Source organism: Perognathus longimembris, chromosome 20 (genome assembly GCF_023159225.1).
Source record: "Perognathus longimembris pacificus isolate PPM17 chromosome 20, ASM2315922v1, whole genome shotgun sequence".
Taxonomy (NCBI): domain Eukaryota; kingdom Metazoa; phylum Chordata; class Mammalia; order Rodentia; family Heteromyidae; genus Perognathus; species Perognathus longimembris.
Genome location: NC_063180.1, coordinates 24,812,905 through 24,838,460, shown reverse-complemented (window position 1 = coordinate 24,838,460; position 25,556 = coordinate 24,812,905). Strand labels below are relative to the sequence as shown.

At 43.6% G+C, this 25,556-nt stretch overlaps 1 protein-coding gene across 1 annotated transcript in view; it reads right to left on the bottom strand.

Annotated features, from left to right (window-relative positions):
* The window catches only part of LOC125368127 (zinc finger protein 420-like), a 77,430-nt gene that overhangs the window by 40,278 nt on the left and 11,596 nt on the right, over positions 1-25,556 (bottom strand). The window contains exons 4-7 of the mRNA XM_048368982.1: positions 23,094-23,215; positions 4,486-4,606; positions 2,095-2,506; positions 1,553-2,010 (exon numbers count right to left, since the gene is read on the bottom strand). Of these exons, the coding sequence (XP_048224939.1) occupies positions 1,553-2,010; positions 2,095-2,506; positions 4,486-4,606; positions 23,094-23,215 (1,113 nt within the window). The remainder of the gene's footprint in view (positions 1-1,552; positions 2,011-2,094; positions 2,507-4,485; positions 4,607-23,093; positions 23,216-25,556) is intronic.

Here is a 25,556-nt window from a genome sequence, read left to right as displayed (position 1 = left end):
GGAGGCTTTCCTGGTGCAGATGGAGACTTCAGATCCAGAGCAGCACTGCTGGGCCTCACCTGACCCCAGAGTCTAGGCCTACAGGCCAGGGGCACCTGCACTGTGTCTCTGCAGTGGTGTTGGGTTTGTTTGTCCATGGAGATTCTCATTCTGTTGGGGAGAATTTCTGCCTACCTCAATCACACTTCTTCCAGCAAAGAACCAGGATAATTGAGGCCTTATTATGGGGGGCACTCATTTTCGAGGGGGCGGTCTCATACCAGGAGTACGGCCCTGGCTGACTCTTGGTTCCCTAACATTCTCAACAACGAGATAAATGAGAGTTGAGTGCTAGGTTAACCATTCATTTATTGACATTCAGACTTCAAATGGTAAAATCCACTCCCTAGTAAAGGGAACTAAGTAATAAAATGAATCACTATAAATTAAACATCTGTACACCTGGTATATACAGATTAAAACACAATTATACATTCACGAAAATCCTTGCAATTAAGTGTGATTAAAAAACCTTCTTACCCATGCCCTTAGAACTCAGTGACCCCAGATTTACATTAGGAACTGCAGGTTTGTAATATACTTACACTCTTTCAAAGAGAAAATTTTCACTGTTTACTGATGCTTGAAATTATGTATTTATCATCCCCAAACAAATATTTTTGGACATCGTAAAATTTCCTACTTGAAATATGTATCCATTCTTCCATGGTCAGGCTAGTTTGTCTCTTTAAACATTGACCATTTCCTTCCCTTCTTCATCTCGGAGCCTGGGCAATAGCCTTGAACTTCTTTTGCTTCAAGATGGAGTTCTACCACTTGAGCCATTGCTGTATTTCTGGTCACTTATATTCATGATTAATTGGAGATAAGCGTCTCATGGACCTTCCTGCCCTGCCTGTCTTCACACCTTGGTCTTCAGATCTCAGCTTCCTGAGCAGCTGGGAGTCCAAGTGTGAGCCACCAGGGCCTGGCCAAGTCCATTCTTTCTGTAGGGTTACTTTTGAACATAAGGCTCAAACTGGCTGGGCAAACATTCCACCACTGTAGACATGCCCCCTCCAAATCTGAGCCTCCCCTTTTCTTCATTTCCTGGAGTGCAAAACCAGAATCTCATGTTTGCTAACCCATAGTGCCATCCATACTTGAGCTATGTGTACGGATTCTTGTGTTTTAGCCAACTGGAGCAGTGGTTTACTGATGTCATCCATCCCCTTCCTTTCTGTCTTCTCTCCTTCCTAGTTTCTGTGTTCATTGTAATGCCCAGGCTTAGTTGGATACTTTTCTGAATTCTCTCTTTTCTGTTTTCTCTGTTTTCTTCCTGTGTGGCTTCCTCTGTGTTTCTTTTGGCTTGAGTAGTGTGGAAAGGCCATTCCTTATTTCTTGAACTTCTAGGGTTTCGTTGGCACGTGGATTTTCTCATGAGTCCTCAGGTGTGAACTCTGTATAAATGATTTGCTACATGAATGGCATTTGTAGGGTCTTTCCCCAGTGTGGCTTCTCTGGTGAGCTCTGAGGCTGGATTCATATTTGAAGGATTTGTGGCACTGCTCACATGTGTAGTACTTCTCTTTAGTGTGTGTCCTCCCATGACGTTTTAACTTGGAGTTAGTCTGGAATGTCTTACCACAGTGTTTGCATTCATAAGGTTTCTCCCCAGTGTGGATTCTCTGGTGATCTCTGAGGTTTGAGCTGGATTTGAAAGATTTGTGGCACTGCTCACATGTGTAGTACTTCTCTTTGGTGTGTGTCCTCACATGACGTTTTAACTTGGAGTTAGTCTGGAATGTCTTACCACAGTGTTTGCATTCATAAGGTTTCTCCCCAGTGTGGATTCGCTGGTGATCTCTGAGGTTTGAGCTGGATTTGAAAGATTTGTGGCACTGTTCACATGTGTAGGGCTTCTCTCCTGTGTGTGTCCTGCCATGTCCTTTCAATTTGGATATAGAACAGAAGGTCTTACCACAGTGTTTGCACTCATAAGGTTTCTCTCCAATGTGAACTTGCTGGTGTCTGATCAGATTCCCACGCCGCATGTACAATTTGTCACATGCATTGCATTTGTGATATTTTTCTTGTGTGTGGATCAGTTGATGCCTTTTTAGATGTGAACATATTTGAAAAGCTTTGCCACATACAAGACATGGGAATGGCCTCTCCCCAGTGTGTGTTCTCTCGTGTACCTTCAGACTGGAGACATGTCTAAATGACTTGTCACAATCTTTGCACTGGTAGGGTCTCTCTCCTGTGTGAATTTGGAAATGTTTTCTACAATTGGACAGCTGGTTAAAGCACTGGCCACACTGCTGACACTTGAAAGGTTTCTCCCCTGTGTGAATTCGTTGATGATTCTGCAACACCGAGGAGTAGCGAAAAGCTTTCTGGCATTCTTTACATTCATAGGGTTGCTTTTCACAGTGGATTGTCTGGTGCAGAGCCAGGGCAGAGAATTTCCTGAAGGTTCTCCCACATGCATTCTGTGGGGACTGTGTGTCTGCAGACTGCTCATCTGCGAAAGCAAGAAAAAGACACTTATAACTCATGCCTGTCATCCTAGCTTTCAGGAGGCTGAGCTTTGAGGATTGTGGTTGAAAATCGGCCTCAGGACAAAAGTCTGTGAGCTTCTTTGTGTCCAATAACCCAACTAAAAACCAGAAAGGGAGCTCAGGCTCTAAAGTTAGCACACTGGACTTGAACAAAAGAGGGTGAAGGACATCACTCAGGCGCTGAATTCAATTCCCAGGCCTGGCCAAAGAAAAAAACTCACTACTAACATTTCCAGTTTAGTAGAAACTTGCAATCCCATTCTCTGTCTTCCTTATCCATTCCATGTGAATTTTGCAGTTGTTGTTTAGTTCATTTCCACTTACCTATAGTTTTTCCTGATGGTTCCTTTTTTCTCCATGTCCTGCGCTCTTTTCCTTGCTCCAGAGAGGTGATGAGGTCTGGTTTAGAGACATTAAGCCCTGGGTATTGAAAAAGTAAGAAGGCATGTGTGCTGGAGAACACGAGAGGAAATGGCTACCTACTATGTGCCTGGTGTGTAGTTCCAGATGGGGCATGTGTTGTGCCCAGGAACCATTTGACTGTGGACCCCTGTTTTCAGCATCCACCTGCCAGAGAGTCAAATGTGCAGGGTGACCTCGAACTGCAAAGCTGTGGGGCGCAGTGTCCCATGTCACTGAATGGCTGGCATTTCCACTCAGCTCTGGTGGGCACGCAAGCTGGGTGCCAGTGGCTCATGCCTCTAAGCTTCCCTTCTCAGTGGATTGAGAACTGAAGGATCAGAGGTGAAAGACATTGGGGGAGAAAAGTGTATAAATTGACTTCTGTAATTAAGTAAAGAAAAACTCTAAAATGAATTTCTGATAAAGCACAAACATATGTACACAAGTATATATATCCATATACATGTATATATGTATATACATATACATGTACACACATGTATATATACACACACTCCAAAATAAAATGACACATTCATTTCCCTCAAAAGTGGAAGGAGGGACTGGAGATTTGGCCTAGTGGTAAAGTGATTGCCTTGCATACATGAAGCACTGGGTTGGTTTCCTCAGCACCACTTATATAGGAAAAGCCGGAAGTGGCGCTGTGGCTCAAGAGAAAGAGTGCTAATCTTGAGCCAAATGAAGCCAGGGCATGTGCTTGAGCTCTGAGTGCAAGCCCCAGGACTGGCACAAAAAAACTAACCCTCCCCCAAAACAATACAAAACCAACAAAAACCCAAAGTGCCATGCACAGGATTTGAAGTTATGAAAATGTGCTTTTCTTTTCTTTCTTGTTTTTGATTGGTTGTGTGGTTGATTGCAGTGCCTGGGTGCTGTCCAGAAATTCCTTCAGTCATGGCTGCCACTCTACCACTTTGTGACACAACTCCACTTCCAGGTTTTATGGAGTTATTGGCAGATAATAGATGCAGAAACATTTCTACATTGCAGACTTTAAGGCACAGTCTTAAGATCCCAGCCTCCTCATTAGCTAATATTACAAGTGTGAGCCACCCGTGTCTGGATAAAATGTGTGTGTGTGTGTGTGTGTGTGTGTGTGTGTGTGTGTGTGTGCACCCTTTCCCTGGCTTCGGAAAATGAGGTTATCTAAGATGCACTTGGATAAAGCTGGCACCACTTTGCTTCTGTTTTTTTTTTTTTTTTTTTTTTTTACGTATGGAAGGTCCTGGGGCTTGAACTCAGGGCCTGGTAAGTGTCCCTGTGCTTTTGTGCTCAAGGCTGGCACTGTATCACTTGAGCCCCAGCTCCACAGAAGGCTTTTAGTGGCTCAATACAGATAAGTGTCTTATACACTGTCCTTCTTAGGCTGGCTTTTAAGGTCCATCCTCAGATCTCAGTCTCCCTAGTAGCTGGGCTTATAGACACAAGCCACCATTACCCAAGAAAGCTGCCCCTGACATGAAATATTCTGCAAAGGAATTCTGTAAATGAACTAGAAATTGGGACACAAAATCCTCACCCACGGAGAGCAGGTTCCTGTAGTTGTCCAGCATGACCTCCCTGTACAGAGCCCGCTGAGTCGGGGTCAGACACTGCCACTCCTCCTGCGTGAACTCCACAGCCACGTCCTCAAATGTCAACTGTCCCCAAGAAGGAAAAGACAAAAGATAACAATGTGAGCATTTGCCTGTGGGCCATTTCTGATTCCTGGTCAAGAAATTGAGCAAAGTAAGGTCACCCTTCTACTACAGATTATCAAAGTGAGTGATTTTAAATACACACTTTCAAGCTTAGTGGAATTTCCTGCAGTATAACCTAGTCATGTGAAAATATGGCATCATATTCTCAAAATCATTGTGCACAATATACTAAACATATAATAACATTCATAAATAAGTAGAAATTTTATATATGACAAAATTAACATGCCACCATAAGTATGTGTTTTTTAATTGCTACGTTTATGTCATACAGGATGAGCAATATATTGTTCTGACATGGAATCTTCTATTCAGATATGTGTTTGTATACATATATATCATATATAGATATATTTATACATGCACATGTATATATAATATACCTCACCTTTCCAATGTACAACAATGAACTAAATATTATCCAACTTTAGATTTTGTTTCTTCTTAAGATCTTTAATTTGGATATACATGGTACATTTTAAAAGGTCTCTAGTAGCTAGGCACTTCCCCTGTTATCCTTACCCCTGTTATCCTACCTAGCTTCTTTGAACTTTCAAATTGATGCATGGGCTTCAAAGAAGTCCGGGCACTAAAGTGCATTAGAGTCTATTCCAATAAATAACAAGTCAACCAGAAGTAGAAGTATCCTTAAATTGGTACAGCGCTAACCTTGAGTGAAAGAACACGGGGACAGTGTCCAGGCCCTAAGTTCAAGGTCCTAAGATTGATTAAAAGAAAAAAAATGTCTCCAATAATGTCAGTGTTCCAGGTGAAAAGCATATATCTTTTTCCTGAGCAAAAAGTAAAGTTTGGTCAGCTTCTCCAGTGGTACATGTTGGAAAGAGTTTTGGACTGTATAGCATTTTCTACAATCTTGGGTGGTCCTTCACAACGTTTTCTGCAGAATATTTTATTCACCAACCACACATAACATTTCTGTCTGCAGCTCCTAAAACTTTCTAAAAAAAAAAAGATCTTATTCTCATACATAAAGTAAAGGTAAGTACATATAAGACACTGAAATACTCTCTGTAGTCTATAAAATCAGAATGGATTAAAACTCGAGTTTAAAGAAAGCACACAAAATATTCAAACACAGTGTGAGTGAACAACACATTGTTGAATGATGAGTCAGTCATCAAAGAAAGCAGGAATATTCAACAAGCTCATAACTGTTAGCTACTCAGAAGGTTTTAGGATCCTGGTTAAAACCCAGCCTGAGCAGGAAAGTCCATGCGACGTTGAATAAAATTGAAAATTCTTTGCATAGAAACTTAATAAAACTTAAATTATATTAAACTAAATTGTAAAGAAAAGAACAATGATAAAATGAAAATGAATGCTATTATTTCAGGTGTATGATATGCTCTATGGTACCTTTTAGGATTTACAAACTATGTAGAGAAGTACTAACTCTGTGGCTTTGTTTTGTTTTCTGATAATATAAAGATGCAACCATGTAGAGAATGAAGTGAAAACTTACAGAACTGAGACCCACTTTCAGATCTGTACCTGGGCAATACATCTTCATCAAGCACAGGTGAGAGCCCTCCTCCCCCACAATAGAGGAAGAGGAGGAAACCTGTGCTTTGGTATTGGTGGTTAACGCACATACTCCAGAAGCTGTCTGCCTGCTCGTTATTGGTGGCAAAGAGAAAAATAACCATAACTATCTACGATGATGGCATTTGGACCAGCCTCATTATCCCAGTGAATGAAGTAATTGGCAGCCAACATTGTCATTGTCCTGACAGTAGAGACAGAAGAAATAGAAAGGACTCAGCCAACTGAATCCACTCATTAATAAGCAATTTTAGGCAGGAATCAAGCCAAACCTGACTGCTATATTGTATAAATTCCTGTCTCAGCTTTCACATTCAGCCTCTGAAAATCACATATATTCTAATACTCTTTCATTTCTCAGCTTTTTTAAGCACCAGTTGCCATTTTCTTTCTTAAGGCTGTTTTTCTGTTTGTTTGTTTTCTTTTTTTTTGCTTTTTGCTTTTTTGTTTTTGTGAATGCCAATTCTGGGGCTTGAACTCAGGGCCTAGGTACTAGCATAGAGGGTTGTTTTTCACTGAGGTTAGACCTTAACCACTTTAGCCACAGCCTTACCTTTTGCTCTTTGGTAGTTAATTAGAGAGAGTAGTCTAACTTGCCCACACTCGGCACCAAGGCTTGTAATCCTAGCTACTCAGGAGGCTGAGATCTATGGATCAAGGTTCAAAGGCAACCTGACAGAAAAAGTCCTGCTGAGACTTCTCATCTTCAATTAAGCACTCGAAAACCACCTTTGCAGATGTGCCTCAAAGTTTCTAAGGACTGAGCTTGTGAAAAAATAGTAAAGAGACAGCCCCAGGCTCTGAAGTCTAGCTCACGAGTGCGAAACAAAATATTTCACAGATTTTCCTGCCTGTTCTGGCTTTGAACCATAATCCTCAGATCTCAGCTTTCTGAGGAGCAAGGAATACAAGTCTGAGTTATGACACATTGTTCTCCAAGGTCACTTATCTAAATTCTCATGCAGGATGAAAGTACCACCACACATTTCCATCTTCACTGATGTCAGAGGACCTAGTTCCACTCCAAATAGTACCTGGCAATGCTGGTTCCATATTCAGAGCTCACTGCTTGCTGAAAAAATGTGCAGTCCTGTGAGTAAGCAATTCCAGGATAGACTCTGTCCAGATAGAAGTGAGGGGAGGAGGACAGAATGGGGAGGACTTTCTCCTCAGCAGGGAGAAGATTCTCTAAGGAATCAGTAGATGAGGACAGAAGAAAAAGTCCATGGGAAATGCTCATTAGTCAAGGAGAGAACTACAGAAGTCAACATTTTACAGTCCTTCTATTTTAATTTTTTTTGTCTAGGAGTAGAACTGGAACTCCTATCTGATGCTTTCACTTCTAGGCCTGAGCTCTACCATATGATCCAGGCCTCCATCCCCAACCAGGTTTAACTCTGTGACATTCCAAGAGGGAGCAGGATCTGACCTCGAACTGAGCTGGAGTTTCCTGGGAAGCAGCCATCACTTCTTCCTCTTCCTCTCACCTCATGTTTCTTCTCAAGTCAGAGATGAGCTCACTAGCCACTCCTTGCTCTGTAGGTTCTGCCTTTAAGACAGTGGGAAAACCACCTCACCTGCCCTTCCACACCCACATGCAGGTGAGCCTGGGGGCCGTTGGGGGCCCAGGTCATGCTCTGTCCCCATATGCATTGGCAATGAGGAGCTTGGAAGTGAAGACTGAGAAGAGACTAAAATGGAGACTGAGGTGAGATCAGGAAGCCGCACACCCATATCTAGAGGCTTGGCCCCGACCTCAGGCAGTGAGGACTAGGGTAATGATGCTTCGCCAGGCAGGAGATGGGGTATTAGTGTCATCTATTTCCACTGGAGAGAATCAGTAAGCGACCCAGGCACATGAGGAGCCTGGAGAAACCATGGTGTCCCAGCAGCTAGGAGGGCAGCATGGGAATCCTGGGGCAGGGATAAGGAATCAGAAGGGAGAGGACATTTTCTGCAGCCAGGGTTGAGCTACCCAGGAACGTTTCATGATTGCAGATTGCTCTCCATTCTCAGGGTGTTCTGGTTGTGACTCTTTCCTGCTGTCAGTCATAAATGTTAGCATTTCTCTAGCCTCAGGTTCTCAGCGCCTCTCACCAGCCCCCAGATCCACCCATACCTAATGAGCCACTCCTACTCACTACCTAACTACTTCCCCTTTATCCCAGGGAGAGAAGCTGTCACCTGGATAAGGTGCAGAAGCCATGTAGTTCCCTCTCCTGTGGGAATATGGCCCCATTAATAAACCTCCTTATGAACCTTCTTCTCCTGTCTGTGATTATCGCTGCATGGTCCTCTGGTATGGCCGGGACCTATCCTTTCAATTAAGTCTTCTGGGAGTGCCAAGTCAGAATGTGTGGAAGTTTGAAAGTCTGGAATCAAAATGCTATTAGGCCTGCTTTGCCTGCTAACAGCTGGATTTGTTGGGCGTGGCCATCCCTTCTCCCTGGCCACACACCCCAGGAGGAAGTGAGGAGAGCTCTGCCCCTCTCTGCACAACCAGGGGACCTGGATTTCAGTGCTGGAAATGGAAGAATTGTAACTTGCTGTGCTTGGGACCGTGAAGATGGTGATAGTTTCCTGATATGGAGAGAAAGAATACAAAAAACAAGTGTCTTTATATTAATGTTTAGTAATATATATTTATTATGAAGCTGTTTTCCCGAGAGATGGCCATTTTAGAAACCAAGTAATGAGTACATTTCTCTTTGGACAGTGTCACTTTTTCTTTTACTTTCAGTAAGCTTGTTGAAAGAACTGCTGTTTGTATGTGTCAGAATTAGGCCGAGCACAAGGTCTTCTGCTCCTGCTCATCTTCTTTGCTCATCAGCCACAGCTCCACTTCTAGCTTATTTGCTAGTCAACTGCAGATAAATTTTTCAGAGAATGCTCTCAGTCCAGGGTGACAATGTACTGTAGACATCAAATCTCAGCTTTCTTAGGAGCCAGGAATAAAACAGTGACCCTCTAGTGTGCAGTGATTTTACTAAACTAGTAATATGGGTTTATAGAGCGGATGATTGCCAATTCGAAGTGTTTCTTGTGATTATTTTTTGATGGTGCGAATTTTAAATTTTCTATGATGATATTTCAAATTCAAGTAAGAAGTCTCTGAGGTGAGACATAGGTTCCTGTACTTGGTTGTTTTAACCAAAACGATATGCAGGGATGAAACCATCACAACCATACCCTTATGGGCTCCATTATATCTGTGTGTGTGTGTGAATGTGTGTGTGTGTATGTGTGTATGTACGTGTGTGTGTATGTATGTATGTATGTATGTATGTGTTTGCTGCCTCTTTGTTATTGCCCATGAAATGATATGAAAAGTTCAAATGTTAGTGGGTTTTTTTTGCCAGACCTGGGCCTTGAACTCAAGGCCTGAGCACTGTCCCTGGCTTCCTTTTTGCTCAAGGCTAGCACTTTGCCACTTGAGCCACAGGGCCACTTCTGGCCATTTCCTATATATGTGATGTTGAGGAATCGAACCTAGGGCTTCATGTATAGGAGGAGGCAAGCACTCTTGCCATTAGGCCATATTCACAGCCCCTGACAAGTTGAAATATTAGATTTTGACATAATCCATTTTTCACCATCTCATATTCCACCATAGAATACACTTCAGTAAATGCTGGTTGTGTCACTTTGCAAGATAAACTAGTTAAACTCTTCTAACATGTGTAAACTAATTCCATCTTGATTCTTTTCTTTTAACGTTCTGTGTTAGATAGTTCCCTATGGAGTCATGGAAATTTTTCTTGAAACCCTGTCAACTTGAGGAGAGAGTCGTTATAAATAAAATAGCAGCTGATGTCAGTAGCAGACACTTGTCATCCTAGTTACTGAGGAGGCCAGATATGAGGATCTCTAAGGCCTAGACAAAATATCAATACAATCTAAGTAATTTAGGTAGCCATCCTTGAGCAAAAGAAATTCTAGTATAGTCCACAGGACCCGAGATGAAGAAGTGAAGGAAATGGTCAATGTTTAACTAAAGAAAAAAACTAGCCTGAACACGGACAAACGGATGCTATCTATTTTAAGTACTAATAGTTAGAATATTCAAAAATATTTGTTGTGGGATAATAAATGTTTTCAGTCACCCATAAAGTGTGAAAACAATTCTATTTCTAGAACTAAATGTATCTCAAATCTGCAGTTGCTCAGGTAAATCTCGGGGCACTGAGTTTAAGGTCAAGGGATAAAAAGGCTTAATTAGCCAGTTTCATCAGGTGTCATTTGTGAATATATAATCTGTGATTTAATGAGGTATCACATTACAGATATACAGATAATTAACTTGTTGTAATTCATTATATTACTTAATTCCCTTTACTAGGGAGTGGCTTTTAAAGTTGGATGTGTGAATGTCAATAAATGCACTGTGAACCTAGCAGGGATCTCTAGTTTTTCTCTATTCTCACATTGCTAGGGAACAAAGAGGCAGCCAGGGTCTGCCATGATAAGACGTCTCCCCAAGATTCTGGGGTCCCCTATAATGAAGCCTTTATATCTCTTGGTCCAGGACTGAAAGATGTGTGACTGAGAAGATCTACCCTCATCCTCAAAGGGCATCTTGTCTTCCCCTACACTGGCTGTAGCAGGGGTTCCTGTGCACTGACATGCCTCAGTGTTCATTGGCCCACTGATATTGCATGTTCACACGGGACCATGGGCACAGCTAACTCGAGTGGATGGTCAGGCTGAGACAGAAGAAGCAGCACAGAGTCCCTGAGTTCAAGCCCCAAGACCAGCACACACAAAAAATTGTTAACTCTTTCTGCGCAGCCAAGCTCTCAGCATTTGAATGCCAGGGAAAGAAATCTTCAGAGGGGACCAGAGGCTCCTGGGGACCATGGAGTCCCATAAGCCACTGTTGCGCTGCATGCTGGGAAATCTGAGGGAAGTTCCTGGTTCCAGGAATCTCTGCTCATTGGACTCTATTTCCCAGAGGCCTCTGAGGTGAACCCTTTCATTCTGCCAGCCCTGCATGCTGGGAGAGGATGAGTTCCATAAGTCAGCTGCCATGGCTGGTGGTGTGGGCTGTGGGTAAGAGGTGGGTGAGGGCAGTGGTGTGGGCAGGTCTGGGCTGGCAGCCTGGGGTACAAAGGGCAGGGCGAGTGGATGGTTGGGCGCCAGGTCCCCGGGGTTCCTGGTTCTTCTTGCAGGATCAGCATGGGAAGCATTGAGGTGGGCGCAGGGACCCTACCTGGGAAACCCAGGCAACACTGTGAAGGGCAGAGACAGAGTCCTGAGAGGAGAACTGGGAGGACAGCAGGGGAGGTCATTTAAGGGAGGAAGTGTGAGCAGGGGAGGGCAGCCACACTTTTCAGAGCTAGAGTTGAACAAACAGGGTGAAGGTGGAAATCCCTCGATGGGTGGGGCCCCACCATCAGCCAGCACAGGTAGCCCTGACTCACACTCCAGGGGCTGTTATAGTTATCTTATAACATGTGTGAAATTAGGAACTTCACAGTGTCCAAGAAACTGACTTTCTCATTGAAAAGCCACCTCTGCCTTCTTTTTTTTTTTTTTGCCACTGAGGGGACTTGAACTCAGGGCCTGTGCAGTGCCCGTGTGCTTCTTTTGCTTATGGATAGCACTCTACCACTTTTAGCATAGATGGAAATAAAGAATAACGCTGGTTTTGCATCATTGTACTTTGACCATGTGCTGCATATTTGAAGCTTTTGTACTTTTTCTTAGACCCATTTGCTGCACCCAAACATAATCAGTTTGGGTTTAAAACCTGTTTTTTTTTTTTTGTTTGTTTGTTTTGTTTTTTTTTTTTTGCTTGGAGTCTGGTGATTGGAGTCAGGATTGTCTCCAGGCTGTTCACCGTGACACCACCTACAGTCTGCAAGGATCAATTTAATACAGGACTTAAAGTAAGTTAAAATAGTAGTCAAAAGCAAGTAATTTTGAAACCATGATGCCAGTTTTTTTTTTTACACATTTTTCCGACAGACAGACAGACAGACAGACAGTTGTGCACAAGTTGTGGGGCATGCTTAGAATTTTTTTTAAATTGGCCATGTAAGTTTTCTGGAATTGTAGTTGCAAAATGACATTACTTTGCCCAAATTTTAGAACCATGTGGTCAGTTAGAAAACAAAAACTTTTCCAGCAAACAAAAATTTTCACAGATTATCCAGAGAGGAAACGGAAAAGCCACATTTTGAGAAACCAGTTCAGCTCCAATGGGGAGGTGACGTGGGATGCTATGCCTAGAGCAGGTCCAGGAGATGGGAGACAGGGCATGAACAGAACAGACACCCGACATGGCATAATGGCATCAGAGCTGGGCAGAGACACCTTGGAGCATTTGAATGGCAAGGTGGCAGACTAAGGAGTTGGTGGGGGAGGGGGACAGGGTTACCAGGCACTACAGTCTCCACATCCCTGACCAGCCTAAAGGAATTTGGCACTCCCATTATCTGGGGGTGGGTGGGACTCCACCTCCAAAAGTTTCTGGAACATTGATGGAACCAAGTTGGCCCTTTCTAAATTCAATTCTATTTTCCACAACCTAGTCAGTGCTAGAGAAAACTTAGGATTTAGCCAACAACAAACAGAATTTAACTGAATCTCCAAGCGTAACAAAGATCAATAACAAGAACAGAAAGCCTTCTTTTGTGTCTTTCAAACATTGGTACCTTTGGAAGCTGGTACCAGCCCCTCCTTTATCACAGGCAGGCAGGTAGGAAGAATTTACAAAGAGAGAGAAAACAAGAGAGAGACAGAGAGTTCCATCTGCCTGAGCGTTCATAGAAGTTATATAAGTCCTATAAAATACTCGAGATCTGATGTCACAATAAGGGGCCTCATGGAGTTCCAAATTTGGGGTCAAATTTGATTGCATGAGGCTTAAGATTGGGCTCAAACTTGAGCAGCTTTCTTGAAGCATTTTAGACTGTCCCCCTCTTGATGAGTGAGCAGCAGAGCTGAACTAGAGGTAATCCACTGCATCCCAGTGGGGCTCTGTTCAGTTGACTTCAAAATGGAGTCGACTGTGAGGGAAGAAACAGCGATGGAGTCATCACCCACAAATGCTGATTCCCTTGACCTACCTAGCCCTGTGATTAATGGTCCCTGGGAATGCCAAGATTTTTTCTTTTTTTTCTTTTTGTAGCTCTGAACCCTGTGACCCAAGGGAAAAGCAGATTTGAGCCCCCGGTTAAATGATCACTCACCCTGGTTGGAAGTTCAAAGCTGTCCTTGTTGTGGTGGATGGAATTAGAGAACTAGGTCAGGAGTAGTTACCTTGGTGTTCTTCTGAATGGACTTAGGATAGCAGAATAGGTTCTGGGCACAGCTTGGACCCCCCCAGAAATGGAGGGGTCCTAAGGAGAACCTATCCTGGGATTCGGCACCAATGAAAAGATATGTCCCAGATATCCCAGGGAATCATGTGGAGATAATCACAGACAGGAGAAGAAGGTTTATTAGTGGGACCATAGCTCCCACGGGAGAGGGAGCTACATAGCTTCTGCACCTTATCCAGGTGGCAGCTTCTCTCTGTGGCTAAAGGGAAAGTAGGTAAGTCTTAATACTGAGTAGGAGTGGCTCATTAGGTATGGGTGAATCTGGGGGCTAATGGGAGGAGCTGAGGACCTGAGGCAGGGACAATGCTAACATTAACATTGTTAGCAGTTGGCTGTGGCTGAGAGGGACTGACTTCAACTCCCTATGTGTGGGAAAGTAAAACAGTTTTATTCAAGCTCAGTTATGTAGGCAAGGCCCTGGGTACATTTTAAGTAATGAGTCAAAGTATCCTCGTGCCATTGACTTATGGCTACCTAAATTACTTAGATTGTTTTGATATTTCATCTAGGCCTTACAGCTCCTCATATCTGGCCTCCTCAGTAACGAGGATGACAAGAGTCAGCCACGGACACCAGCTGCTATTTGATTTATGATGACTTACTCCTTAAAGTAGACAGAGTTTCAAGAATAATTTCTGTGACTCCGTAGGGAACTATCTAACACAGAACGTTAAAAGAAAAGAATCAAGATGGAATTAGTTTACACATGTTAGAAGAGTTTAACCAGTTTATCTTGCAATGTGACATACCCAGCATTTACTGAAGTGTATTCTATGGTGGAATATGAGACGGTGAAAAAAGGATTATGTCAAAATCTAACATTTCAATTTTTTATATCATTTCATGGGCAATAACAAAGAGGCAGCAAACACACAAACAAACACACACACACACACACACAAACACACACACAGAGATATAATTGAACCCAAACGGGTATGGTTGTGATGGTTTCATTCCTGCATGTTGATGGTTAAAATAACCAAGTACATGAATACTTCAGAGACTTCTTACTTGAAGTTGAAATATCACCATAGAAAATTTAGAATCAGCACCTCCAATAAATAATCACAAGAAACACTCCGAATTGGCAATCATCTGCTGTATAAATTCATATTACTAGTTTAGTAAAATCACTGGACACTAGAGGGTCACTGGTTTATTCCTGGAACCTAAGAAAGCTGAGATTTGATGTCTGCAGTTCAGTGTGACCCTGGACTGAGAGCATTCTCTGAAAGAATTATCTGCAATTGACTAGCAAGTAAGCAAGAAGTGGAGTGTGGCTGATGAGCAAATATGAGCAGGAGCAGAAGACCTTGTGCTCGGCCCAGTACTGCAAACAGCAATTCTTTCAACAAGCTTATTGAAACTAAAAGAAAAAGTGACACTGTGCAAAGAGAAATGTACTCAAAACCGGATTTCTGAAATGGCCATCTCTCGGGACAACAGATTCATAATAAGATTATTATATATTACTAAACATTGATATAAAGACACTTGTTCTTTGTATTCTTTCTCTCCATATCAGGAAACGATCACCATCTTCAGTGTCTCATACACAACAAGTTAAAAATCTTCCATTTCTGGCACTGAAATCCAGGTCTCCTGGTTATGCAGAGAGGAGCAGAGCTCTCCTCCTTTCCTCCTGGTGTGTGTGGCCAGGGAGAGGGATGGCCACGCCCAACAAATCCAGCTGTTAGCAGGCAAAGCAGGCCTAATAGCATTTTGATTCCAGACTTTCAAACTTCCACACATTCTGCCTCAGCATGCCCAGAAGTCTTTATGACTGACAGCAGGAAAGAGTTACAACCAGAACACTCAGAGACTGGTGGCCAGTCGGCAACCATGAAACACCCTTGCCTAGCTCAACCCTTCCAGATGAAAATGTCCTCACGGTCTGATTCCTTATCCCTGCCCCAGGCTTCCCATGCTGCCCTCCTGGCTGCTGGGACACCATGGTTTCTCCAGGCTCCTCATGTGCCTGGTCACTTACTGATTCTCTCCAGTGGAAATAGATGACACTCATCCCCCCATCTGCTGCCTGGTGGAGCATCAGTGCTCTGGTCCTGACTGCCTGAGGTCAGGAACCAGGCATCTAGATGTGGGTGTGCGGCTTCCTGATCTCACCTCAGTCTCCATTTTAGTCTTTTCTCAGTCTTCAGTTCCAAGCTCCTCATTGCCTCTGCATATGGGGACAGAGAAGGATGGGGGGACCTAGGTCCCCCAGCGACCCAGGCTCACCTGCGTGTGGGTGTGGAAGGGCAGGTGAGGAGGTTTTCCCATGTCTTAAAGGCAGGCCCTACAGAGCAAGGAGTGTCTAGTGAGCTCAGCTCTGACCAGAGCAGAAACATGAGGAAGGAGGACAAAGAGGAAGAAACGATGGCTGCTTCCCTGGAAACTCCAGCCCAGGTCAAGGTCAGATCTTGCTTCCTCTTGGAATGTCACAGGGTTAAACCTGGATGGGGGTTCCAGGCCTGGATCAGGTGATAGAGCTCAGTGAAAGCGTCAGATAGGAGTTCCAGTCCTGTTGTAAGATAAAAAAGTATAATAGAAGGACTGTAAAACGTTGACTTCTCTACTTCTGTCTCTTTGCCTGACGAGCATTTCCCATGGACTTTTTCTTCTGCCTTTCTTCTTTCCTCATCAAGCTGAATCCTTAGAGAATCTTCTCCCTGAGGAGAAAGTCCTCCCCATTCTGTCCTCCTCCCCTCACTTCTATCTGGACAGAGTCTCTCCAGGAATTGCTCACTCACGCGACTGCAAAGTGTTTCAGCAAGCAGTGAGCTCTGCACATGTAACCGGCATTTTTAGGTGCTGTTTGGACTGGAACTAGGTCCTGCGACATCAGTGGAGAAGGAATGGTATGGTGGGAGTTTCTTCCTGCATGAGAATTCAACTAATGCCTTGCAGAACAGGGGATCATGGCTCACAACGGTATGCCTTGCTCCTCTGGAAGCTGAGATCTGAGGATCATGGTTCAAAGCCAGAGCAGCCAGGAAAATCTGAGACGATTTGTGTTCGTTACTTGTGAACTTGAATTCAGAGCCTCAGAGCTGTCTCTGAGCTATTTTTCTGAAGGTGAGTCCTTAGATTCTTTGAGCCACAGCGCCAATGCTGGTGTTGTATGGTTCACTGAAGAGTAGATTCTCACCAGGACTTTTTCTGCCTGGGTGGCTTGGAACTCTGATCCTCAGATCACAGCCTCAAGAGTAATGAGGATACGAACACTAGTGTCAGGCACTGGCAAGTTACACTGTTATCTCTAATTCACAACCAACCACTAGAAGTGAAGCTTTCGCTTACATGGTGAGCACTAGACTTCAACAAAAACCCTCAATGATGGTAAACAAGCCATGACTTTTATTAAGTGTCTCTACAAAGAGGTTACAATTCTCTGCAATGTCACATGGATTTCCCTGCCCAGGCTTGTTTCAACCAGCACCTGAAACCTTTTGAGTAGATTAGATAACATTGTTGAGCTTGGTGAATTTTCTTTCTTCATTCAACAATATGCTGTTCTGTCTTCCTGAATTGGAATGTTTTGTGTGGTTTCTTTAAACTCTAGTTTTAATCCATTCTGATCTGACAGACTACAGAGAATATTTCAATAGCATATATGTACTGAGGTTTACTTTATGTCCAAAAATATGATCTGTTTGGGGGAAGTTTTAGCAGCTGCTGAGAAAAATGCTATTATGTGGTTTGTAGGTAAAATACTCTGCAGAAAACACTTTGTAGGAACACCCAGAATTGTGGAAGATGCTATAGAGTCCATAAATTCTTTTCAACAAAAGCTATCAGGAAAGTTGACCAAACTTTACTTTTTGCTAAGAGAAAAGATGTGTGCTTTTGGACCCAGAACACTGACATTATAGGAGCCTTATTGTTTATCAATGGTAGGGCTTGAACCCACGGCTTGAGCACTGTCCCTGGCTTCTTTTGGCACAAGGCTAGAATTCTACCACTTGAGCCACAATGCCACTTCTGGCTTTACTATGTTGTGCTGAGGAATCAAACAGGGGTTCATGCATGCAAGGGGAGCACTCTTTATCTAAGCCAGATCCTCAGCCCCTAGAGACCTTGTAAAATGCACCATGTATATCCACACTAAAGATCCTAAAAAGAATAAAAAACTGAAGTGGGACAATATTTAGTTCATTGTACATTGTAGAGTGTGAGGCGTATATATGTTCATATATAAATATACATTTATAATTATATCTACATATAACATATATGTATGAAAGCCTTTTTTTGCCAGTCCTGGGCCTGGACTCAGGTCCTGAACACTGTCCCTGGCTTCATTTTGCTCAAGGCCAGTACTCTACCACTTGAGCCACAGTGCCACAGTGCTTATGTGACATGGGACCTCTGATATTTTATACAACTTACACAACTTCTATGAGCACTCAGGCAGATGGATCTCTCTCTCTTTCTCTCTCTGTCTCTGTCTCTGTCTCTCTTTCAATTTTGCCTACCTGCCTGCCTGTGATATAGGAGATACTGGTATCTGCTTCCAAAGGTACTTAATGTTTGAAAGACACAAAAGAAGTTTTTCTGTTGTTGTTATTGATGTTTGTTAAGCTTGGCGATTCAGTTAAATTCTTCTTGTTGTTGGCGAAATCCTAAGTTTTCTCTAGCATTTACCATGTGGCGGACAATAGAATTGAATTTAGAAAGGGCCAACTTGGTTCCATCAAGATTCCAAAAACTCTTGGAGGTGGAGTCCCATTCCTCCCCTTCCCCCCCCCCCCCCCCCCCCCGTAATGGGTGTGCCAAATTCCTTGAGGCAGGGCCTTGATGTGGAGACTTTAAGTGCCCAGTAACCCTGTAACCCTCCCAACTATGTAACTGGGGCCTTGCAATTCAAATGCTCCAAGGTGAAGGTGTCTTGCTTCAGCTTGCTAAGGCTCTGGCCAGCTCCGCGGCCATTATGCCATGCCAGGTGTCTGTTCTGTTCATGTCCTGTCTCCCATCACCTGGACCTGCTCTGGTCATGGCATCCAACTTTAGCTCTCCATTGGAGCTGATCTGGTTTCTCAAAATGTGGCCGCCAACCTGCTACCCGCCCTGCCCCATACATGCCAGGCCGCCAGCCAAGACCTGCCCACACCACCACCCTCACCCACCACCAGCCCACAGCCCACACCACCAGACATGGCAGCTGACTTCTGGGACTCATCCTCTCCCAGCATTCAAAGCTTGTGGACTGTTGGGGTTCACTCCAGAGGCCTCTGGGAAATAGACTCCAATGAGCAGAGATTCCTGGAACCAGGAGCTTCCCTTAGACTTTCCCAGAATGCAGTGCAACAGTGGCTTTTGGGACTCTGTGGTCCCCATGAGCCTCTGGTCCCCTCTGAAGAGTTCTTTCTCTGGCCCTCAAATGCTGGGAATTTGGCTGCCCAGAAAGATTTAACAAATTTGTGTGTGTGCTGGTCTTGGGGCTTGAACTCAGGGACTCTGTGCTGCTCCTTCTGTCTCAGCCTGACCATCCACTCCAGTTAGCTGGTCCCATGGTCCCATGTGAACATGCAATATTAGTGGGCCAATGAACACTGAGGCATATCAGTGCACAGAACCCCTGCTACAGCCAGTGTAGGGGAAGACAAGATGCCCTTTCAGGATGAGTGTGGATCTTCTCAGTCACAAAATTTTCAGCCGTAGACCATGGGATTTAAGGCTACGTTATGGGGAAGAGATTATATCAGGGAAGACCCTGGCTGCCCATTTGGTCCCTAGCAATGTGAGAATAGAGAAAAACTAGAGATCCCTGCGAGGTTCAGGTTGCATTTATGGACATTCAGACATCCAACTTTAAAAGCCACTCCCTAGTAAAGGGAATTAAGGAATAAAATGAATCACAACAAATTAAGTATCTGTACATCTGTTAAGTGATACCTCATTAAAACACAGATTATATATTCACAAATGACACCTGATGAAACTGGTTAATTAAGCTTTTTTATCCCTTGACTTTAAAACTCAGTGCCCCGAGATTTACCTGAGCAACTGCACATTTGAGACACATTTAGTCCTAGAAAGAGAATTGTTTTCACTCTTTACTGGTGACTGAAAATATTTATTATCCTACAACAAATATTTTTGAATATTCTAACTATTCCTACTTGAAATAGGCCTCAATTTGTCCATGGTCAGGCTAGTTTTTCTCTTTAGTTAAACATTGACCATTTCCTTCACTTCTTCATCTCGGGTCCTGTGGACTATACTTGAACTTCTTTTGCTCAAGGATGTTGTACCACCACTTGAGCCATTATCGTACTTCTGGTTTCTTTTATTCATAATTAATTGGAGATAAGAGTCTCACGGACCTTCCAGCCCACCTGTCTTTACACCGCTCTCCTCAGATCTCAGCTTCCTGGGCAGCTCAGATTGCAAACCTAAGCCACTGTGTCCAGGGCTTGGCCACATCCATTGTTTTTGTTGGGTTACGTTTGAACTAAAGGCTAAAATTTGCTAGGCAAACATTCCACCACTGAAGAAATGTCCCCAAATCTGAGTTTCCCTCATCTCTTGTTTTCTAGGCATTGTAACTCAGAATCTCATGTCTGTCAATTTATATTGCTCTCCACACTTGAGCTATGTGTATGGATTCTTGTGTTTTATCCAACTAGAGCAGTGGTCAGGTGATGTGCTCCATCTCCTTCCTGTCTGTCTTGTCTCCTTCATAGTGTGTGTGTTGGACTCTAATTCCTGGGCCTTGGCACAGGCTATTCTGAATTCTCAGTGTTTGTAGGTTTCATTCACTGTGGCTTTCTCTGTGTTTCTTCCAGCTTGAGTAGTGTGGAAAGACCATCCCTCATTTTCTGAATGTTAGGGTTCCACGGGATTGTGGATTTTCTCATGTCTCCTCAAGTGTGAGCTCTGTGTATATGATTTGCCACATGAATGGCATTTGTAGGGTCTGTTCCCAGTGTGGCCTCTCTGGTTAATTCAGAGGCTTGAGCTGTTTTTGAAGAGATTTGTAGCACTGTTCACATGTGTAGGGTTTCTCTCCCGTGGGTGTCCTCCCAGGTTGGAGATATAGCAGAAAGTCTTACCACAGTGTTTACACTCATGACCTTTCTCTCAGTGTAGTTTCTCTGGTGTATCCTAAGGGTGGAACTGGATGTGAAGGACTTGTGGCACTGTTCACATGTTAGTGGTTCTCTCCAATGTGTGTCTTCCCATGTTCTTTCAGGCTGTAGACAGACGGGAAGGTCTTGCCACACAGTTTGCACTCATAAGGTCTCTCCCCAGTGTGGGTTCTCTGGTGTTGCCTAGATGTTGACATAAGTTTAAAGGCTTTGTCACAGTGGGGACACTGGTAAGGTCTCTCTCCAGTGTGGATTCTCTAGTGGATGATCATATCCCCAAGCTGCATGAAGGAGTTGTCACAAGCATTGTATCTGTGGGGTTTTTCTCCTGTGTGGAGCAGTTGGTGGATTTTAAGATGTGAACATTGTCGAAAGGCTTTGCCACATACAAGACATTCTGCAAGGTTCTTTGTGTCCCTTAACCCACTGAAAAAGGAGAAGGGGTGCTGTGGCTCAGGAGCTAGAGAACTAGCCTTGAGCATAGAGGCTCAAGGACTGGACACTGGCCCTGAGATCACTTCCCAGGCCTGGCCAATGGAAAAACCAACAACAGACATTTCCAGTTTAGGAAAATATTGCAATTCCAATTTCTGCCTCCTGTCTAACTTCCCTTTGGACGTGTGTTCTGGGGATGCTGTTCAGTTCCTTTCCACTTACCTATAGTTTTTTCTGATGGTTGCTTTCTCCTTTTTCTCCAGGGCTCTTTTCCTTGCTCCAGACAGGTGATGAAGTCTGGTTTAGAGACATTAAGACCTGGGCATTGAAAAAGTAGGAAGGTGTTTGCACTGGAGTACACAAGAGAATATGGCCCTTCGTATGCACCTGGAGTATAGCTACAGAAGGGGCATTTGTTATTTGTTTTGTTTTGTTTTGCCAGTCCTGGGCCTTGGACTCAGGGCCTGAATTCTGTCCCTGGCTTCTTTTTGCTCAAGGCTAGCACTCTGCCACTTAAGCCTCAGCGCCACTTGTGGCCATTTTCTATATATGTGGTGCTGCAGAATCGAACACAGTGCTTCATGTATATGAGGAAATTACTCTTGCCACTAGGCCATATTCCCAGCCACACAGAAGGGGCATTTGTGGCAAGCAGGTCCCACGTGCAATTTCCTCCTGCAGTTTTCAGTATCCTGCTTCCAGTGAGTCAAATGTGCAGGGTGACCTGGAGCTGCTGAGCTGTGGAGGACATTGTCCTGTGTCACTGAATAGTTGGCATTCCCACTCAGCTAAGATAGGCATGCAAGCTGGGTGCCAATGGCTCATGCCTGTAAGCTTCCCTTCTGAGTGGATTGAGAATATCCACAAGAAAGCAAATCTACTGAGAGTGCAAGGCACCTACATAAATAAGGACAAACACACACAGAGAACACACACACACAGACACACACACACGCCAAAATAAATTGTAGCATTCATTTACCTTCCAAAGTGGAATGTAGGTCATTGGTTATGGCTCAGTATTACAGTGATTGCATCCCATACATGAAACCCTGGTGTTAATTCCTCAACACCACATACATAGAAAAAGCTAGAACAGGCACTGTGGCTTAACTGGTAAAGTGATAGCCCAGAGCAAGAAAAAGCCAGGAACAGTGCTCATGTCGGGTGTCCAAGCCTGAGGACTATAAAAAAAGAAAGAAAGAAACAAACAAACAAAAAACTCAGAGGAAAATATACAGGATCAGAAGTTATACAAGTGTTTTTTCTTTTATTTCTTCCTTTTTATTGGTTTTGTGGTTGATTTCTAGGACTGTGTTCTCTCCCTGAGCTGTTTCAGTGAAAGTTAGCACTCTACCTCTTTGAGTCAAAACTGCACTTCCACCTTTTATAGGGTTATTTGGAGATAATAGGGAGACCAACTTTTCTGTCTAGGCAGGCTTTAAACCAAGTCTTTAGATCTCAGCCTCTTCATTAGCTAGGAGTACAGGTGTCAGCCACCAGTTTCGGTTGACGTGTGTGTTTGTGTGTGTGTGTGTGTGTGTACGTGTGTGTTGTGTATGTGTGTGTGTGCTATGGTGTATGTGTGTGTGTTATACAGCAACCTGTTCTCAGGAGTTTTCAAAATGGGGTTATCTGAGATGCACTTGCACTAAGCAGGGATCAATTTTTTTTTTTTTAATCTTTTACTTTTGGAATATCCTGGGTCTTCACCTCAGGGCCTGGTTACTCTCTCGTTTTTTGTGTTCAGTTTTTTGTGCTCAAAGCCAGTACTGTCCCATTTGAGCTACAACTCCACAGATGGCTTCTGGTGGTTAATTACAGAGGAGAGTCTAATAGACTTTCATTCCTGGACTGGCTTTGAAGCACGATCCTCAGATCTCAGCCTGCTGAATAGCTGGGATTACAGGCAGGAGCCACCAGTACTCAGCAAAGATGGGCCTGATATGAAATATTCTGCAAGGGAATTCTGAGAATGAACTTGAAGTAGGATGGAAGCTCCTCACCCACAGACAGCAGGTTTCTGTAGTTGTCCAGCATGACCTCCCTGTACAGAGCCTGCTGAGTCAGGGTCAGGCACTGCCGCTCGTCCTGTGTAAACTCCACAGCCACGTCCTCAAATGTCAACTGTCCTCAGGAAGGAAAAGACAAATGATAACAATATGAGCATTTGTACTTGGACAAGTTTCTGTTCATAGTACAGGAAACTGACAAAAGTAAGGTTATGATTCTGCTATAGATGAGCAAAACTTGTGAATTTAAATACATACTTTCATAGTTCGTGGTTTCCCAGGCGTATAACTGAGCACGTGAAAATATGGAATCACATTCTCCAAACCATGTACACAGTATAATAAGAATAGAATAAGAAAGGAGAACAAGATGAAATTGTATATATGATATAAAATTATGTTATCAAGATAAGACTTTGTTTTTTTATTACTATATTTTATGTCACATAGCATTAGGAGTCTATTGTTCTGACATGGAATCTCTTAATCTAATGTGTGTGTATGTGTATATATAAATATATATGTATGGGTATGTGTGTGTATGCATATATATCTCACATTTTACAATGTACTGCAATAACTATTGTCCAACTTTTGATTTGATTCCTTTTAAGAGAGTTAATTTGGATTTGCATGGTATGTTTTAAAAGGTTTCTATGATCTAGGAACTGGTGCTTCACAACTGTAATCCTACCTAGTCAGAAGACTGAGGTATGAGGGAGGTCGGTCAAAGCTAGTCTAGGAAGTGAAGCCCATTAACTATTTTTTTTTGTAGTTTAAAAAAGTTTTTATTCATTTTGATCAACAAAGAAAGGACAGGCTGAATGCCAACTTGTCACCTCCTCATAAATTTGAACAAATTTAGTAGCAAAGAGAAAATTAACCATGGATATCTATGATGATGGTATTGGACCCAGACTCATCATCCCAGTGAACAAAGAAATTATCAGCCAAAATTGTCATTGCCCTACAGTGGACATCAAAGAAATAGAATGATCTCTGTCACCTGAATCCACTCATTAATAATGAACTTAAAGCCAGCTTCCAGCCACCCCTGATTTCTATATTTCACAAATTCCTGTATGTCTCAGCTTTTTATACTTAGCTTCTGAGAAATCAGACATCTTCTAAATCCTCTTCATTTTCTGAGCTGTTTTAAGCAACAGGTGCCCTTCGGTTTCAAAGCTCCCCCAGTTCTTTTGAAAATGAGTGCCAAATTTGGGGCTGGAACGCATGGCCTGGGTACTGTCATTGAGTTGTTTTGTTGAAGGTAGTGCTCCACCACTTGAGCCACATGTTTACTGTTTCCCGTTTGGTGATGAATTGGATATAACACTCTACCTTGCTGGGCACCGGTGGCTCATGCCTGTAATCCTTGCTATTCAGGAGACTGAGACTTGAGGATTGAAATTCCAAAAGACTTGGGCAGAAAGAACCCCCATGAGACTCTAATCCTAAATTCACAGCCATTGGAGCTCTGGTCCAAATTGGTTCAGCACTAAGTTTGAGCAAAAAGAGCTTAGACAATTCACTGAGGCTTTGATTTCAAGGTCACAAGAAATAACAACAGTAACAAAAAAATCTCACCGAATTTCCTGCCTGGTCTGGCTTAAACCATGATCCACAAATTCTGACGAGCAAGGATTACAGGTGTGAGCCATGGTGCCCAATTCTCTAAGGGCATTAATTGGAATACTCATACAGGAAGAAACTATCACCACCCATTTCCTTCTCCATGGGTGGTGAGGAATCAAGATGCACTGCAACAGCATCCTGCAATGCCCGTCCCATGTTCAGGGCTCAGAGCCTGCTGACTCATTTTGTATTCGTGTGAGTGAGTGATTCGTGGTGGGACTCTGTCCACAGAGAAGTGGGCAAGGATGACAGAATGGTGAGAATGCTCTCCTCAGCAGGGAGAAGAATCTCTAACAGTCGGCTTGATGTGGGCAGAAGAAAAGCAGAGAAAGTCTGTGGGAGATGCTCATCAGGCAAGGAGCAAAAGTGGAAATGCCAGTTTTCCAGCCCTCTTCTTTTCCTTTCTTGTCTAACAGCAGGACTCCCATCTGTATCTGAGGCTTTCACTCTGCACAGAGCTCTACCCCCTGAGCCACTTCTCCAACCCCCATGCAGGTTGAACCATGTGACATTCCAGGAGGAACTGGGGTTCTGACCTTGACCTGCGCTGGAGTTTCCTGGGAACCAGTCATCACTTCCTTCTTCTTGCTCCCTCCTTGGGTGTCTTGCTTCCCTCAGATGAGCTTAATCAACCACTCCTTGCTCTGTAGGGTCTGCCTTTAAGTCATTGGCAAAACCTCCACAGCTGCCCTTCCACACCCACAGGTGAAGCAGTCTGGGGGCTGCTGGGGGTGCAGTCAGGTGATGTGGAAGTTTGAAAGTCTGGATAATCCTGGGATTCGGCCTTGTACATGGCCCCAGCAGGGTTGGTTGGGCTTGTGCATCA